Raw genomic sequence first — 19,262 nt, forward strand, 5'->3', positions numbered from 1 at the left:
CTTTTGGTGACTTTGGAGGGTGTAATTCCCCCTCTTTAGTTTTTAAAAGCCAATTTTTCAGAGTGTGATGTGCATGTTCAACAATTCCTTGTCCCATTGAGTTATAAAGAATTCAGATTTTATGTTCAATACCAGATTCCTTACAAAATGATGTAAAGTTATTTCCAGTATAGGCTGGCCCATTATCTGTCTCGATATCCTATCTCGTAATCCTATAGCATTAAATACTTGTAAGAAATGATCAATTACATTTCTAGAGGCTTCTCCCGTATGTAGACAAGCAGAAAAGTATCCTGCGTAAGTGTCAATACAGACATGTATATATTTCAATTTTCCAAATTCTGCATAATGAGTTACATCCATTTGCCAAATATGATTGGGCATAAGACCTCTGGATTAACGCCTAAATGAGGGACTGAAGATAAAGTAAGACAGTTAGTGCATTGTTTTACAATCATTCTAGCCTGTTCCTTAGTGATCTTATGTCAGAGTCTTAAGGTGTGACTAGAGAGATGAAATTTATTATGATCACGTCTAGTCAATACAACAGAATCCAAAATTAAGGCTTCTCCTATTAAAGTTCTGTCAGTGCAATCGTTGCCTGCAGCTAAAGGTCTAGGAAGATCCGAATGAACTTGTATATCGCCAATATAAAAGGGATTTTTTTCAGATAAGAATGAGGTTTTGTAGTTGTGAAAACAAGAGATCTGGCTGGTGTATTGAAATGAAATACACCGCCGGCTGTGGTGGCACACGCCTTTAATCCCAGCACTTGGGAGGCGGAGGCAGGTAGATTTCTGAGTTCGAGGCTAGCCTGGTCTACAGAGTGAGTTCCAGGACAGCCAGGGCTATACAGAGAAACCTTGTCTCGAAAAACCTAAAAACAAAAGAAAAAGAAATACACCACAAGTTTTCAACAAGGGAACAAACTGAGCCACATATAGACTATGAGTAGAAAGATTAAAAGCATCATTTACAGCCTGAAAAACATTCAGTACTGCTGTCAGTTCTGCTAGCTGAGCAGAGAGTTCAGGAGTCTCTATGACTACCTGTTGATTATTTATGAGATAGCCTGCTTATCCTTTAGAGCAGCCATCAGTAAAGATTAAAAGAGCATCATGTAGAGGCTGCAAGAAAGTCATGTTAGGAAATATAACCTTATGTACATTTAAAAATTTTATCAATCTACCTGGAGGATAATGATTGTCTATAATGCCATTAAATCCTATTTGAGCAAGCAATCAATCTGTACTATGCTGCTTTAACCTAGTATTCTGATCTGCATTAAAAGGCTGAATAATGATGTCTGGTTCTTTGCCAAAATAAATCAGTGCCTGTTTCCTTCCTAATATAATCATATGGGCTACTGCCTCATTAATATGGCAGGATTTTACGTTTAGGGGATGTCCTTGAATGTATCCACATGAGAGGAGCCTTTTGCCACAACAATCCTGTATGTGTATGAGTCGTATTAAAAATCAACAAATGTAGAGGCAAAGAATAATCTATATAAGTAACAAATTTTTTCTCAATAGCACTTTCTACTTGTTGTAAGGCCAACAATCCTTCTGGGTTTAAAGATCGAGGTGAGGTAGGATTAGCACTCCCTTGGAGAATATCAAATAGGGATTTCAATTCCCCTGTAGTAAGCTTTAAATAGAGGTGAGGCCAATTGATATCACCTAACAGCTTTTGAAAATCATTTAAAGTTTTAAACTGTCCCTATGGATAATTATCTTCTGGGGACAAACGGCTTGATCTGTAAGCCTAAAGCCTAAATAATTATAAGGATCCTGAATTTGTACCTTTTCAGAAGCTACTTGTAGTCCTTTATCAGCTAATGTCTGGTGTAAATCTCTATAACATAAAAGCAAGTCCTGAGGATCTTATCCTGCTAGAAGACTATTATCCATGTAATGTATGATGTACATTACTGGCCACTGCTGAATGGCCTGTGCCACAAATTTTTGACATACTGTAGGACTATTGGCCATGCCCTGAGGAAGAACTACCCATTGATACCTTTTCATTGGCTCTCTAAAATTAATAGAAGGAACACTGAAAGCAAATCTTTTACAAACCTGAGGATGCAAGGGAATAGTAATGAAATAATCTTTCAAATCTACTATTATTTTACAATATCCTTTAGGAATGGCTACTGGAGATGGAAGCCCAGGTTGTAAAGCTCCCATGGGTACCATGGTTTCATTAACCTTTCTTGTAACAACCACCATTTTCCAGATTTTTTCTTGATAACAAATATTGGAGTGTTCCAAGGTAACTGAGATTCTACTATATGCCCTGCCTTTAATTGCTCCTGCACAATCGATGAGGCAGCTTCTATTTTTTCTTTAGATAAAGACCACTGATCAACCCACACTGGGACACTATTAAGCCATTGAATTTTATCAGCATGGAATGAAGGCAAGACAGTGGTCATTATGGAAAATACTCTAAACCTCTAGTGTTAGAATGAGGACTATGCCTTTCAAATGTTGTAATACCTTGTCCTACTTTTCCAAGTTCTTGACCAGGCAAAAATCCTTGTCCTAGCATTTATTTAGTCTCACTTCATTATGGCTGCACATCATAAGACCCATCTGTGACATGAGATCTCTTCCCCAGAGGGTAATAGGCAAATGTGGCATGACATAGGGTTGAATTTGTCCTGAATTGCCCTCTTTGTCTCTCCAAGTTAGAAGTTTAGAACTCTGTTTTGGTTTATTGGTGTATCCAATCCCCTGCAGGCGAGTGAGAGTATCATATAAAGACCAAGCTGAAGGTCAGTCTTGTCCTCTAATAATTGATACATCAGCCCCAGTATCTATTAATCCTTCAAAACTTTTTCCTTCAATTATTAGCTTAAGATAAGGAATGACCCTGATTATCTGTTTTAGATTTGCATTCCCTGGCCCAATGATTACCCCTCTTGCACTGAGGACAAATTTCTGGGGTATGACCTGATTGTTTGCTTGTACCTCTGTTCTTGGGACAGTCATTTTTTAAATGACCTAAATCTCCACATTTAAAACATCTTTTATCCTTACACTTCTGTGAAAGCATTGCTTGTACGGTGGTTCCTTGTAAGGCAGCAGCCATGGCCAGACCCTGATTGTATGAGAGCCCAGTTTCAGCACAAAGATGAATGTATCTGTGTAAGTCTGTCTTTGCTTTGTATGGCCTGATAGCTGTGAGGCAGGCCACATTAGCATTCTCCCTAAGCCAATTGTATAACAAAAGGAACTCCTGCTTGGGACTTGGGAATCTCCAAAAATTCTACTAGCTGCTTTCAGCAGCCTGCCCACAAATTCCTGAAACGGTTCATCAGGGCTTTGTTTAATACCAGATAAGTTCCCACTGAGATCCCCTTTAGTAGGTAATTGATTCCAAGCACGGTGGGCAGCCATTGCAATCTGTGCATACACATTCCTGCAGGTAGCTCAACCTGATTAGCATTACCTTCATATTGACCTTCTCCTAGAAGCATGTTAATATCCCAAGCTGTGTTACCTGCCTGAGCCTGCATCATGGCGGTTCTCTTACTCATATCATGCCATTCTGAGCTCCAAAGTAAGTAATCTCCTCCTGACAAAGTACCCTTACATATAGTTTTCCAATCTTGGGGGTTTAAATTTGCTTCTACCACAGTATCCAATAAAGCCTGTGTGAAGGGGGTGGTAGGCCCATACTGTGCCACAGCTGTTTTTAATTCTTTTATCACCTTGAACTCCAATGCCTGATATTGTCTGACTCTTTTGTTCTTCTGGTCAATTATATCAACTACAGGAAAAGCTAACATGTCAGATGTATCTTGCCCATCCCTGCACACCTGATTCACAGCTCTTTCTAATGGTGATTGGCACTTCTCAGAATTATTGCTCTTTTTATCATCTGATAGACACTTTAACTCTTGTAGCTCATTAGTTAATTTCTGCAGCTTAATTTCCATCTCTAATTTATATACCTTCATGTCCATCTGGGCTGCATCTGCTGCATCAAAGACTATAGGTGGAGTGGTAGGTGCACAGGGAGGCAAATCCTCATTGTAATATTTGGCAGCCCTTTCTTTTAAATCAGCTCTCTCCTCTGGGTGTAATTCGTCATCAAAATCTCCAATTTCTTTTATCTGAGCTCTAAAAGGTGTACAAGGTCTGTACTTCTCTGATTTAGAGTTGACAGGGCCTTTTTCTGTAAAAGCCCTCTCTGACAGGAGTTCTTGAATTTCTTCAAGCTGTGCTTGGGCAGCAGCTAATGCCTGCAAGGTCTCTTTATCTATTTTAGTATCAATAGCATCTTTTATAAGCTTCCAGAGGCAGAGGGTGTTAGGATCTGCCAGGGTGGTTCTCAAAACTTCTCCAACTGTTTCCCAAGTTTTCTTATTCAAAGTTCCTTCTTATGGGAACCATAGGCAGCATGAATCTATTTGAACCAAAAATCAAACATATGATTTGAAAACCCTGCTCCTTCCTCCTGAAGCAACTCTTTTAGGCTTTGGACAAATGCCTGTTTTGAATTTTTCTGTTCCATGTTTTGATGTCACTCCCTAGGTGAAGTTGGCATCAGGTCAACAACTATTCAGCCTAGACCATATCCATTAAAAACACACTTGGAACATGGCCTCCAAAAGATCACTAGTGCTAGTATCAAAGCTTGTTCATTACTTACCAAATTTGAGATACTCTGCTTCTTCTGTTTTCTGTGGAGCTCCACCCAAGACAGCATTTCTCAGCAGCCACACACACCCCATTTTCAGGTCCCTGTCCATAGCCACCTGTAGCCACTGATGAGCTGGGTTCACCTGTAAGGTGGGGGGGGGGATGGAAATGAAAAAGGGAGATGGAGAGGCAAGAGAAGTATGAAGCCAAGACAAAGTTTTCTGGTCAAGGCTCAAATTTTTAATATTCAGCTCTTCTATTTAAAGGGAACGCCCCACCGCACCCACTCTTGTTTCAGCTGGAGATGGGTGGGAGAACCCATCCTTTGTTTCAGCCAGAGATGTCTCAAGGCAAGCTCAGTCTATTCCTCTTACGTTCCTGTAGGAGGTTGTAGTGCAACCTAGGTGGGTAACTCTACCTTGGTCCTATTATTAGGTCTATTATGGTAAACAAGGTCTTTTTGGCCTTTTCGAGGCTGGGTGGAGGGTACAGAAAAGCCCTCCCCTGCTTCCATACCCCAAATAGGTGTAGACTCAGAACTCACAAAAGCTGCATTCCTGGAACTCCTGTAGGACCTGCTGGCAGCTCTTCAGCCTAGGTAGTCCACCCTCCCTGGCAGTTGATACTGATTCTATAAATGTGAGGAGCCATCTTGTAACTCTGAACCTAAGATGCTTGTGCAATTCTATGAGCACTAAAGGATCTTTGCAGGTCTGGTGGTGGGGTTGCATGCCTTTCGAGGACTCTGGAAGCAGAGGCAGAGGCAGAGGCAGGTGGATCTGTGAGTTCAAGGTTATCCTGGTCTACAGAGTGAGATGCAGGATAGCCAGGGCTACCTAATTAGATTTTACTGTACTTGTGTAGCTCTCTAATAACACCAATTATTTATGTTTGATTTATGTTAGGTTAGATAGCTTGAGAAGATCATCAGAACAGTATATGTGATAAGAATATAATCTTACATTGGAACTTCAAATGTGTGTGTGTGTGTGTGTGTGTGTGTGTTTTTATGGTGGTAAAGCATTCTTAACATAAAATTCATCTTATTTTGTAACATTTTAAATGTTCAGTGACCTTAAAGATATTCACATTATTATGTAACAACCATCATTGTCCATCTCTATACTTTCCCATAATTCCAAACAACATATGCTATCTATATAAAATGAAATTCATCCTTGGAGCCATTTTTAAATGTCCAGTTCAGCAGTGTTCCACCTTGGATATCTGTTGGGTTGTAGTGTGGGTGTCCTGGACCAGTTAATGAGTTGATATGTGTCCTGCCTCTATCTCACCATGGGGCTAGGGCCACTTGGGAAGACAGAGGCTTGGGATGTTTGACTGTGCTCTACCCACACCAGCACCAGACAGGCATCCAGCTATGTGAAGCTGCAGGATCCCACTCTGTGGGTGAGGGAGTGCAGTCTGAGGTCCCTGGGGAGCTGGAGCTAGCTTGTCTGGTTCTTGGGCTCTTGGGCCTCCAGGTGATGCTGTGCAGTTGCCAGGGAAAAGCCGAGAATGAAGTGGGGACATACAGGCTGGATTGGTCCACAGCTGAATGGAAGAAGGGGAGAGAAGCTCTGGCTATGTCCCACAGGGATGTTGGCTTGCTTGGGTTGGTGATCTCTGTGGCTAGGAACGCAGAGAGGTCTTCTACGGGAGATTAGACAGTGGCTCTGTAGACAAAGGCCTGCTCCACTGTTCCCCACCTCGAATCCCCAAGAAGAGAAACAGTCCATGGTCTCAAGGTGTTTATTGTCATGGCAGAAAGTAGATGAAAACCTATACCCCAGTTTCCTCAGGGCAGACCTGAGGTTAAATACCTTTTTGCAGGGAGGAGGGTCTGGGAAGGAATGTTTAATTGACTTCGCCCCTTTGGCCTTTAGGTATCTCATTAATATGAAGATCTATCTTGAGGTTCTATGGCCTGTAGTCACACCTTCTACCTGTGGAGGGGCTAGGGGGCGTTGCCCTATGTGACTAAAGTACACAAATTCATGGAGGGCTGCAGCCTTGTTTCAGGAGCCTGGAGTCTGGAAGTGTGGCAAACGTCTACCATCCCTTAGGATCACCTGGGGTCTCCGATGATTTCCAGCCTGTGCTCGACCAGAAACCAGGCTGCTTTCACAGTCCTACAGATATCTATGACCAGAAACCAGGCTGCTTTCATGGTCCTATAGATATCTACAACTCTACATCCATCGAGTCACACTTTAGTTTCTCTTTTCCTAGCCACCAGTAACCACCATTCCTTGTTTATCTCACTGCACCTACTTTAAATGCCTCATATAGGGGAAATCACAATTTATTTTTAATAGGAAATATTTAGTCACTTCATGAAACATAGTTTTGCTTGTTTGGAGAATTACTGATGACAGTTTGGCCCAAGCCAAATCAATATGGCAGATGTATCTTATATGGTACAGTACCTCCTAGCCCTTGTTAGTGATCTTTTCTGTGTACAGAAACTAATCAACATCCTGTTTTTAAAAAATCACTAATCAGATATTCAGGTAGTACATTTACTTGACGCTATTTGTAAAAATGTTCATTTTCCTTTGAATGTTAAATGGCACAGGAAACATTAGGTAGAGCAGTCTAGAGAGGGTGGACCTTACTACTACATTCTCCTGTGATGCTTGTTACTACACTTATGTAGCCTCTGTTAACAGGCTGTAGTTTCCTTCAGTAAGGTGTGGTTTCAGTCACTGAATTTCCCTGCTAGTGTTTTGATGTATATGGCTGTTTTGCCTGCATATATGTACGTAGATCACTTCTTTGCCTGGTGCCCTCAGAGGATATCAGATCTCCTAGAACTGGAATTATGGGTGGTCGTTAGCTGCCATGTGTGTGCTGGGAATCAAACTCAGGTCCTCTGGAAGAGTAGCCAGTGCTCCTAACTAATGAGCCATGTCTTTAGCCTCCCCTACATTTTTTCTCTTAGCAATTATATTACATTTCTCTCTTTCCTTCTTCCCTCTCAACCCTTCCCACTCTCCTCCAAAGTCATGGCCTCTTCTTTCATCGTTTTTATGCAAATGTGTAAATGCATATATATTTCTAAATATGACGTGCTTGGTCCATATGTTACTGTATGTATGCTTTCAGAGCTGACCAGTGGGCACTCTACAACCAGTTGGTGTGCTCTTCCCTGGGGAACCCCAAATTTCCTACTCCCACCTTTCCTCAGTTGCCTATAGTTCTTTGTGTAGGGTTTGGGCCTTTGCTCCACCCACTTTGTCATGTCCATTGGTGTCGTCCTTGCTCAGCTCATGTTTAGGCAGTCATATTGGTGAGACTTCATGGGTGTAGCTTCTGACATTAGTAGAAGACACCGTATCACAGTAAGTTCCCTGATCCTCTGATCTTACCATCTCTCTGCCCAATTTTCTGCAATATTCCCCAAGCTTCAAATGCAGGAGTGTTTTGTACATGTACCCCCTGGGACTAGGCTCCACAAGTATGTATTTTGTTTGGTGTGGTTTTCTGTAGTGGTCTTCATCTGTTGTAAATAGAAGTTTCCTTAATGAAGGTCATGGACTATACTTACCTGTGTAAATGAGTACAAATGCTTGTAGGGATCATGCTGGTTTATACAGTTGTCATCACAACTCTACTAGGCACTGAGTAGTTAGCAAGGTTCCCAGCATTAGGCATGGTTTCCCTCCAATTAGAGAGCTGTTGGTTACTGCCAAGGTATGCATGCCTCTTCTGCACCCTCAGGGTTATCATGCCATGCTGGTCATTGATGTGGTTCATGAGTTCATAGCTGGGTAGGTTGCCTCCCTCCTTTGGAAGCTTGCATGGTGCCTTTTAGTACCATGAAAGCTAGTCTTCAGGGAGGGGACATCCAGATCATCTCCAGATCAGGGGCTTCTGGGCCTGTTTCTCAAGTGAATGGTGTCTTCGGCAGTAGGCATTTTCCTTCCACCTCTCTCTTACCAGTATTCTAACATACATTTAAAGATGAAGATCATAAGACTTGAACTAAACAGAGACTAATCTGCTTAAAAGCTATAAAATAAAACCTCAAGAATATAGATTTTTAAATTTTATCCTTCCCAAGCTCCTCTCTTTTTATTTCTATTTTATGTGCATTGATGTTCTGCTGTATGCATGTCTGTGTGAAGGCGTCAGATCTTTCACTTACAGTTGTGAGCTGCCATGTGGTTGCTGGGATTTGAACCCAGGCCCTCTGGAAGAGTAGTCAGTGCCCTCAACTGCTGAGCCATCTCTTCATCCCTACTTTTCTTTGTTTTTATGAGCCCTTGTTTCATAAAATACTGTATATTCAAGATATTAAAGTGTGTTCCTTTAGTCCAGTTTCCCTTTTATTGGATTAAACAATTTCAACAAAAAAATTTACAAATTAAGAAAATGGTGAACAGCTGGGTAGTGGTGGCGCACGCCTGTAATCCCAGCACTTGGGAGGCAGAGGCAGGCAGATTTCTGAGTTCAAGGCCAGCCTGGTCTACAGAGTGAGTTCCAGGACAGCCAGGGCTGTACAGAGAAACCCAGTCTCGAAAAACCAAAAAAAAAAAAAAAAAAAGAAAAGAAAATGGTGAACAACTGTTTCTGCTGAGACTGGACAGAGGAATGTAGGAGTAAACAGCAAGAATAAACTGGAGAAGAACCTCTCTCCTGTGATATTCACTCCCCCATAACTTCCCAGCTAGTGGGCATTTGGGACACAGCTTACCGACAAGGATGAGATGGGAGGGCAGCATTAGAATCTCAGGAATGGAGTGACTCTTCTTCACCTTTCATTTCACATAAATTATACCAGGCACAAGTGTTGGGACTCAAAGGTTTGTGTAAGTCTGTAAAGTCAGGACCTGTGGGTTATGTTCACGAGTCTCATGTTTGTCGCTTCACGTGAGTTAATCATGTTCACTCCCTGTGTTTTGTTTAGCTTTTCTTCCCTTGGTGAGGCTAGTGATACCAAATTACTTCCTGAGATAGTTTCTTAAAAAGAAAGCAATAAATACTCTACATGCTGTGATAGCCATAGCTTTTACAAGGACAGATGTAGAGACACAGGTTAAATGTTCTGCAAATGAACTATGAATGGAAAGCATGAGAATGAACAAATAGACACTCCTGGAACCTCTTTCAGATTATTAACTTTTCGAAACTTCTTGCTGAAACTACCAAAGTCCCATCGCTCTCTAAAATGCGATTTGGCTCCCTTTAACTCCTCATGTGTTTCCCTACAGTGTTGGTGGTTAATAAGTAGAAAAAGAGCTAAAAGAGGTAAGACAGGAGGGAAGAAATTTCAGTGCAGAAACCACCATGCTTAACTGGTTTTTTGTTTTCTGTGTACAAGTATGATGCATAGTGCTGTATGCTGAGATGCAGCTCGGAGCACGGGGCACCTTTACCACGAGAAAAGACTCACAGATGGTAAGTGACCAGCTCCACATAAAGTGCGAAAGCAGTCTCTGTGACCTGAGAGCCCACATTCTCTATCTTTGCCTGTTCTGTTTTGAGAACAGCTGGATTTGTTTATATATAAATTAATCAAACCTATCCCCAAATTTTTCAGAAGTCAGGCTACTCCAAGGACTCTCCTGGTGGCCACACGGGCTGCACTCTAACGTTTCCCCACACTGCTACATGCCTGCTCCAGGTTCTTTCCTCATCAGATTCTCTGGCATTTCACCCCAACCTCACCTCTCCACTTCAGCTTGCCAAAACCTAATCATACCTCATACGAGCATACATTTCACTCCTACCCTTATTACTGTAAACAACTTGTGTCTTGGTTTCCATGTTCAGATTCCTGTGAGAAGCAATTGCTCAAGTCACCCTTCTATACCAAGTCATAGGTCACTGGCCAATTTATATGAATTAATATGTTGAGTGATAATGTAAGTGCCCAAACACTCAGGTGTAGCTGAGGACTGTGTAGACACTAAACTTGCCAGAAAACTATGCTACTTCCCATCTATCATAAAACAAACCCATCAGACAATGGGAATGCATACTGTCATCCTATCAGACAATGGGAATGCATACTGTCATCCCAGTATTTGAAAGGTAGAGGCAGGACGATCTGTAATTTATGACTGTCTTTGTCTGCATATCAAGTTTAAGGCCTGCTTGGGCTACCTGAGACCTTATCTTGAACAAACCAACCAACCAAAACACCAGCTTCCCCCAAACAAGGCCTACCTCTTTTACTTATTCTTTACCTGTTTTATAAAAGATACTGCCATTCTTCCTATCACTTGGAATAACATTTAATTTTGTTGGAAAAAAATCAATACTTGTGAATAGCAAAATATTCAGAATACAGAAGGATACACAGCCTTGATCATTGTGTTATACACTTATAATCCCAGTATTTGGGAGGCTGAAGTAAGGGGACTATACATTTGAGACTACTCTGACTACAGAGCAAGTCTGATGCCAGCTTTGGCTTGCAGTGAGACCTTGCCTCTCAAACCAAATACTATAAAGAGATGGGGCTGGAGAGACGACTAAGCAGGTAAGAACACTTGCTACTCTTCCAGGGGACCTGAGTTCAGGTTGCGTCACCCACAACAGGCAACTGAGATCACCTGTAACTCCAGGGAATCCGACACCCTCTTTGGCATCTAAGGGCATCTGTATACATTTCTGACGTGCACACCCGTGCATGTGCACACATGTGTACACACAGACACACAGTCTTTTTTTTAAAAAATAAAGGGAAATCATCTTAAATTCTCAAGGTCCTTCTAGAGGCAACCACAGTCAATCGTTTTTGAAGAAAAGAATCATCAGAAAGAAATGATTTCATTATACAAACATTTTACACACATTTAAAATGTAAACAAAAGCATAAATAGTATATCCTAGATGTACCTTATTTTCCTGGCAACAAATAGATATTTGGGACAATTCCATGTCAAAATACATAAATTGTTTTTATTTTTAAAAAACAATTTTTAAAAAAATAGCTTCATAGAAAGTTGTGGGTTTTGTCTTACCTTAGTTGTGTGTGATGCTAAGGTGAACCCAGGTTTTCATGGATTCCCATCTCTGTCTAGCACTGAGCTGTGCCCCAAGCCCTAACTTACGTCATTCTCTAGTCACCCTTCCTGTTTATCCCCACATCTACTGCCTAACTCAGTTCTGTAGTCTCTCCTTCCGCCTGGGTCTTTGTACGTGAGCTTTCACTCCTGGGCCAGCTTCTGTTGCCCCCACGCACTGCCTCCTGGGAGCTCTCCTTTCACCTTCCCTCCATTAATTCTTATGACTTGCTTTAAAAAAAAAAAGCCAGATTAATATCTTCCTCGGTTCCAGTGGACGTCTAACACCAGAGCCCTTTGGTGGCTGCCACGCCCACAGTCCCGAGTGTGACTCCTTCCCTGAGTGCTCTCTTTCTGGAGGCCAGTCTACGGTGGAGCCATGCATACAAAATCTATTTAGACTTCTGCTCTGCTGCTCTCCACCTGTGCCTTACCCCTTCTCTTGCCTGTGTGCTTTCCTTCCCATCCAAACTCACTTGTCCTGAGACTATGGCTTCACTCTTGGCTGGCTCTGGAATGCTCTTCTCAGGATGATTAGACTGCTTGTTCTTAACTTTTTACTTGGCATTCTCTAAATTATTTTTTTCTGTCTTCTAAAGCTAAATACTTCTTAGGTAAAGGCATTCTTCTAAAACATTTTTGCATCAAACACACACACCACGTAACCCTTCACACACACATACACATAGCACATAACCCTTCATATTTTGAGTGTCTCAAAGGACATGTAGATTGAAAGAAGACACAAATATATTTAGGATATTCTAGATTTTTAAAAATATTTTGTTTTTGCTTTTTGTTTTTCGAGACAAAGTTTCTCTGTATAGCCCTGGCTGTCTTGGAACTCACTCTGTAGACCAGGCTGGCCTCAAACTCAGAAATCTGTCTGCCTCTGCCTCCCAAGTGCTGGGATTAAAGGTGTGCGCCACATTTATTTATTTGTGAGGGGGGTGGGTGGGTGCATGGAGGTCAATTTGATGAAAGTTCTCTTCTTGCGGGAAACAAACAGCTCATCAGGCTTGGTAGAAAGCACTGAGCCATTTGATGGCCTCCCAGATAGATTTAGAAGAGGGAAGCCTGGGAGGACAAAGCATATAAGGGTGGCAAAGAAAGGGTTATGGGAGGACGAATATGAACAAAGGATATGGCATGCATGTGTGACGAAACCAAATTCATTATCTTGTACAATTTCTAATTGTAAGAAAAGTCAGAGATGGACTGGAGATGGCTCAGAGGTTATGAGCACTGGCTGCTCTTCCACAGGTCCTGAGTTCAATTCCTAACAACTACATAGTGGCTCACAACCATCTGTAATGGGATCTGATGCGCTCTTCTGGTGTGTCTGAAGACAGTGACAGTGTACTCACATACATAAAATAAATCTTACGGTGTTTCCTGTTTCCTCTTTTACTGAGTCGCACAAAGACTGTGAAGAAGGCGGCCAGGGTCATCATTGAGAAGTACTACACGTGCCTGGGAAATGACTTCCACACCAACAAGCGCATGTTCGAAGAGATCGCCATTATCCCCAGCAAGAAACTTCGGAACAAGATAGCCAGCTATGTCACACATCTGATGAAGCGGATTCAGAGAGGTCCTGTGAGAGGTATCTCTATCAAGTTGCAGGAAGAAGAGAGAGAGAGGAGAGATAATTATGTTCCTGAGGTCTCAGTCCTAGACCAGGAGATCATTGAGGTAGATCCTGACACCAAGGAAATGCTGAAGCTTCTGGACTTTGGCAGTCTCTCTAACCTTCAGGTCACTCAGCCTACAGTTGGGATGAATTTCAAAACACCACGTGGAGCTGTTTAATCTGTTATGCCATATTTTCAATAAACCTGAAAAAACAAAAAATAAAATAAAATAAAATAAATCTTACAAAAGAAAAAAGTTAGAAAAAGGAGCTAGTTAATCATCAAGGAAAGCTAAGCCTTTCAAAAATCAATGAACTTTTCAGACACACTTTTTTACCTCACCTACACACAATGCCAAAAATAGCTGCTGGAAACTCAAGCAGCCCTCAAGCATTGCAAGAGTTTTCTCATATGGAAAAAAAGATAGCCTACAAATCACTAGGGCAAATCAGACCCACTGATAGTGGGTACCAGGTCCAGTGGGCCTGGTACACACTGGACTGCCAATAGTTCCTATAAAGCACACCCATATACTGTTTGCTAATCACTGACTGGTTTGTATGTCTTTGGACGTATCAAAAGTGTAGGTGGTCACAGTGGTCCAAGCCTGTGTTCCCAGCACTTGTGAGGCTGAGGCAAAAAGACCACCATGCATTCAGGGCCAGCCTGGGTTACCAAGTGAGACCCTGGCTCAGAGAATCCAAAATATAAAAAGACATAATTAAAAGTGAAAGCATTCTGCCATTTACCTATTTGTCACCTTCAGCCTGATTCTTTTGATCACATTCAGTGAAATTTAGCATGTGTAGTGGGTTAAATTACTAGAGACACTCCTTTCAACAATTTCTTTTAGAATTTAAAGTATTTCTTGAAATGCCTTGAGAGAAATGGGTAGGAATTTATTAGGTGGATTATTCTCTGTATTTGAAAGAGTAATTGTATATTGCTACTTGTATTTGTTGTCTTCTATTTTCTAATTAAATTTCATGGTGCAACCAAACATCAGTTTAGGAAATGTTTCCTGCATGGATATCTCCTATCTTAAGCAAATTTCCTGGCAACCTGTTCTGTGAAAACATGCTTTTTGTTTGTGGGTGTAGGTGACCAAAGTCAGTCCATGGATCAAATCCCTCAGTTGTGCAACGGTACCACCACAAACTCTCGTCCTTTCGAGAAGCAGTGTGTGTTGTTAGAGTCAAAGTAGAACTTGCGTTCTAGTTCTGACTCTACATAAGTATGCTGTGGGGGTGAACTTTGGGCAAATCATTTCTATTTATGAAAGGACAGATTGCATCAGCATGTTCTCTGCTAAGAGTCACAAATTCTATTCTACGAAAGACTGTCACCCATTGAACTCTGAAACCGTGAGGATTTAAAGATAGGAAGCTATATTATCTTCCTCTTGGCAAAAAGGGTGTGAAGAACGTACTCCGAATGAAAAGCTTTCACTCAGTGGGGTTAGAATGTTTGCAAAGAGTAAGCCCTTTCACCCAAGAAACTATTGGCTTCTCCCAGCCCAAGTGCCAAAGCCTTGGGTGACCCTCACCAAGGCATAAGTAAGAAGAGCACCTACGGGCGTGAAGGTGGAGATGGCGCTACTACAGTTCCCAGCATACCTCTGTCCCACCCTGCTCCCGGCACTCCGGCAGGCGGGGTCTTGTAGTCCCAGCCCATGGTCGGCGGTAGTGCTGAAGCACTCTGGGAATCAGCTTTCCCTCTCCGCCAAACCCAGAGGCCGCCAGCCCCATCTGAAGTTTACTGTCTGACCCACTGGGCTTGGCCCGGCTTCCAGACGCAGGACGTCCACCACAACCCAATCTCACCGCAGCGAGCGGCGAGCGCCCAAACAGGGCCACGCCCCGGAAGCGGCTTCCAGCCACTCAGAGCAGGAGGGGGCGGGCCCGGGCAGGCGAGCGGGGGCGGCTTGGTCTTCGCTCTTGGGGCGGGGCCGCTGTGCGGGCCCGCGCGTCTGGGTGGCGGCGGGGGCGCGCCCGTGGGGAGAGGCGGCCGCGGCTGCTGGTGGGGGGTGGGGGGGAGGCAGAACCGGGAAGGGGGCAGGGCGAACGGAGAGCCGTGTTCCTGAGGCGGCGGCGGCGTCTCGGAGCGAGGAGGGCGGGGAAGGAGGATGGGGCAAGCTGGGGGTTGGGGCCGGCGCTAGCCCGCGGCTCGCCTCGTAGTGGGGAAAGCGGCGCTGCTCTTTAAGTTGCGCCGGGAGCCCGGCCGGTGCTGCCGCAGCCGCAGCCGCCTCGCGCGGCGGGGAGGGAGGGCGGGCCGGAACGAGCTGGGGAAGACGGAGCGGGCGCTGCGGCGCGCGGGCGGGCGGCGGGGAGGACGCGGGAGGATGGAGCAAGTGGAGATCCTGAGGAGGTTCATCCAGAGGGTACAGGCCATGAAGAGTCCGGACCACAATGGGGAGGACAACTTCGCCCGGGACTTCATGGTGAGTGTCCGTTTTTGCCGGCGCCTCGTGTGGCCAGCCGCCGAGCTTCCCTCGCCTCTCCCAGTCTGTCGGGGCTGCCAGCGCTTTGTGTGCAGTGCGAGGACAGGAGCGGGGCGCGCGCCCAGCCGCTAGCGCCGTACGCGAGCTTGCGGGAGGCGAGGTCAGCCTCTTTTTTCCGCCGCCCGTGCTGCGCCCGCCCTGCCGGCCCGGGAGCGAAGGGAGCGGCCGCCGGGCCCAGCCCGCTCCGGCCCCGCCGCCCGCGACTACCTATTGTCTCCCGGGCCGGGCGGCGGCGGCGGCGACTGGGGTGCGGGCTCGCCTTCCCACGCCTGCCTTCCGCGCCTGCCCCTGCGGGGAGGGTCGAGGCGAGCTGTCTGGCTGCGGCCGGCAGAGCTCAAGGCTTGAGGCTGACGGAGCTTTAACTCGCTGGCTCCCCTGATGCCGGCCTTGGTCCGAGTGGACGGCAGCAGGACTGCGCGGTGCCTGAGTTCACGGTTATTATCTCACCGCTTGCCAAAGGGTTGACCATAAGCAATCTTACGGTTTACCTGCTCTCCATTTATCTGGTCAGGTTTCTTTTCTTCATGAGACCCAGGTTTGAGGTGACTTGTGAGGCCAGTGTGACTTGAGGTTGAAGGGGGTGGGGGTGGGGGGTCAGTGTGGATGGGGGTTATCCTGAAGGAAGCTCACTCCGGACTTGAGGGGATATTGCAGAAGCCGGAGGGGATGTGACTATCACTTCCTATCCGGGGTGGGGGTGGGGAACTTGGGAACAATAGTCCTGATCGGGTGGAGGCGACTGTATGGGCTGAAGCCCTGAACTGGGAGATAACCTTCCCGTCCCCTCTTTTCCGCCACCCCTCTTTCCGCCCTCTGCTTGTGTAGGCAGGCTTGAGCGAGTGGAGGTGAGGGTTAAAAGTCTAGTACGTGAAATTTCTCTAGGTGCATAATTGGAAGGGGGGTATCAATTCTGAACGCGTGGGACCAGAAGCTCACTTCCTACATTACCCCCCTCCCCGCTCCTTTTATTTTTCTGTTGGACAATGTTCCCTCTAGGGTTGTTTCCCGGCTTTGGAGGCGGTGGTTGCGGCTGCTGCTCCTACGGATGTTGCGCAAGACTGGGGCGTTGTAAACCCTGGAGGTCTGGGGAATGGAAAAGGAAATGGGACTTTGGGAAGTCCTTCGTTCTAAAGAGGGGGTTGGGATAGCAAATGAGCTAGGGAAAAATTTGCTCTGGAGAAGGTGCACTTCTAAGAATAATCAGTTCATCTGAAATTTGGTTATGAAAAACCATATGCGGTTGATGTCTATAAAAGTGACTGGCTACGAAATGTTAGCTAGTTTTTATTTCAAAGTGCAAATGAAGAGATTTTTAGTACTGAAGTGGGTTTTCACATTTTAAAGAGATTTCTGTCTAGTAAAACTTTAGTGTAAAAATTGTTAATGGCTTGAAAAGTAGACCGTTGGCCGTATTAGTAGTATTGTGGGGCTTTTTGACTTCCACCTTGCAAATTTATAAAAATAGAAATTAGGAACAAGCTATAGTGAGGACTGAAAATGTAGATCAAAGTCCAATTATTCCTTATTTTAAATATTATCTGATACTTAGATGATGTTCTGGAAAAGGTACTTTTCCCTCTTCTTACCATCGAATTTTGATTGGCTATTATCTTTTGAATGATATGATTTGCAAAAATTGGAAAGAGTCCTCTTTTTACTGATCTGTAGTAAACGTAGAAGAAAATTGCTTATTTAGGGTATTTAGAACTAATGGCTTTCTTGGTCACAGAAGGGGCCGTGTGGCCCTGGCTGTTTGTTGCATGCTTGTCATCTTGCTGTCCTGGACATATTCTGTCAGGGATCATTGTTTGGTAATGCAGCCATCCGGACAGGTGCCCAGTCCCTGCACTTTTGGTCAGAGGATGTAGCCTTGGAGTTCATGCTTTAGAGATGAGTCAGGGATTCCTATTGGAGATGTCATTTCACAAAGACCAAATGTGTTCCCATTCTTCCATAATACCAAAGTATAGCTGGGTAGTTCTGCATGAGAGATTTGATGACTAAAGCCATTCTTTTATAGGGCTTGCTTTTTTAATTTCCTGACTTGATAAGCAGTAGCTATAATTATGACTGTTGGCAGTTGCCTCTGCTTTTTTCCCTTGACTAGAAGGCTGGAAAGGAACTGTCTTCTGTCATGGAAAGAGAATCAAAGATGAGCAGATAAATTCTAACTTGTTATTCTTAAATTCTGAAGTGGATTTAAATATCCATTTTAAGATCTCTACATTGTAGAACTGAGTCTTAAAAGGCAATATCACTACTACAACTGTTTCATTATAAAGTAGTAGTTTCAGAATTGCAAGTTGTAGAATATAATTATTAACAGTAATGGTATAATCAGTAATACTTTATATTTGAGGAGATGGGTTGGGCTTCCATAGTGGCCCTATTTTAAGGGTGGAGCTACTTCCATTCTTCCTGTATCTATGTTTGTAATGAGTCTGTGTCACAATAAGTACATATGTATGCCTTTGTAAGTAGTTGGAAGTTTTATTTGTTTTGTTTCTGAGGGTCAGGGAGCTGAACTCTATGACCCAGGCTGTCCTTGAACTGGTGGCAGTGCTGCCTCAGCCTCCCCAGTACTGTGATGAAAGGTATGAGCTGCCATACCTGTGTTATGTTCTTGTCTTTTGGAGGTTTGTTTGTTTGTTTGTTTGTTTTTTGTTTTTGTTTTTTCGAGACAGGGTTTCTCTGTGTAGCCCTGGCTGCCCTGGAACTCACTCTGTAGACCAGGCTGGCCTCGAACTCAGAAATCCGCCTGCCTCTGCCTCCCAAGTGCTGGGATTACAGGCATGCGCCACCACTGCCTGGCTGTCTTTTGGAGTTTTTTAAGCTTAGATTTTGGTGTCTTTTATTAATTACAGCTACTTTCTAGGAATAATTTAAGCATGCCACATGTGACTATTATAGAAACTGTTTGCTTGTATTGTATTTTTGTTATATACTTTGATTAACATGAATAAAGCCTCTACATTGTTTATTCCTAATGTATTTTTATAGGAAGTACTCAGAGGATACAAAACATTTATATATGCTTACAACTTTAAAAAGTTACTTTATACACCTGTCAGTATAAATATAATTATCTTGATTATATTTAATGGTTTAGAAATTGTATCTTGTTTGCTTTGGATTTTTTTTTTCCTCATTTTGGCTGTTTTGAGTCTGGATGGATTTTATACAGCCTAGGCCAGCTTTGAACTTGCCATGTATATTAAGCTGACCTTGTACTCTGTATTCTCTTGCCTTTACCACTCATGTGGTAGAAATATTTGCCACTATTCCTGGCACATATTTCTTGGTTACTATTGATGATAAAAGATTTTCTGCCTGCACAGGCATGTGGTAGGCTTTTCGTGTAATTCCAGCAGTCAGGGAATGAAGCAGGGAGATTGTGAGATTCAGATAAGTCTAGCTTATGTGAGAGCTGAGGGTTCTGTCTTAAAGATGGACAGAG

General features: G+C 43.7%; 1 protein-coding gene and 1 pseudogene across 2 annotated transcripts in view; both read left to right on the forward strand.

The window, feature by feature from the left end:
• The first annotated feature begins 13,078 nt into the window (after positions 1-13,078).
• LOC114630055 lies at positions 13,079-13,525 on the forward strand (annotated as a pseudogene).
• A 1,958-nt stretch (positions 13,526-15,483) lies between these two features.
• Ptpn12 (protein tyrosine phosphatase non-receptor type 12) overlaps positions 15,484-19,262 on the forward strand; it is a 71,464-nt gene continuing 67,685 nt past the window's right edge. The window contains exon 1 of one of the 2 annotated variants that reach the window (XM_028778122.1): positions 15,484-15,745. Coding sequence is in view for 1 of the 2 variants with exons in the window: in XM_028778120.1 (XP_028633953.1) it covers positions 15,647-15,745 (99 nt within the window). In the remaining variant the exon portion in view is untranslated. The remainder of the gene's footprint in view (positions 15,746-19,262) is intronic. The other variant, XM_028778120.1, reaches the window with a different exon arrangement.

This window comes from Grammomys surdaster, unplaced genomic scaffold (genome assembly GCF_004785775.1).
Source record: "Grammomys surdaster isolate TR1022 unplaced genomic scaffold, NIH_TR_1.0 325, whole genome shotgun sequence".
In the NCBI taxonomy this organism is placed as follows: Eukaryota; Metazoa; Chordata; class Mammalia; order Rodentia; family Muridae; genus Grammomys; species Grammomys surdaster.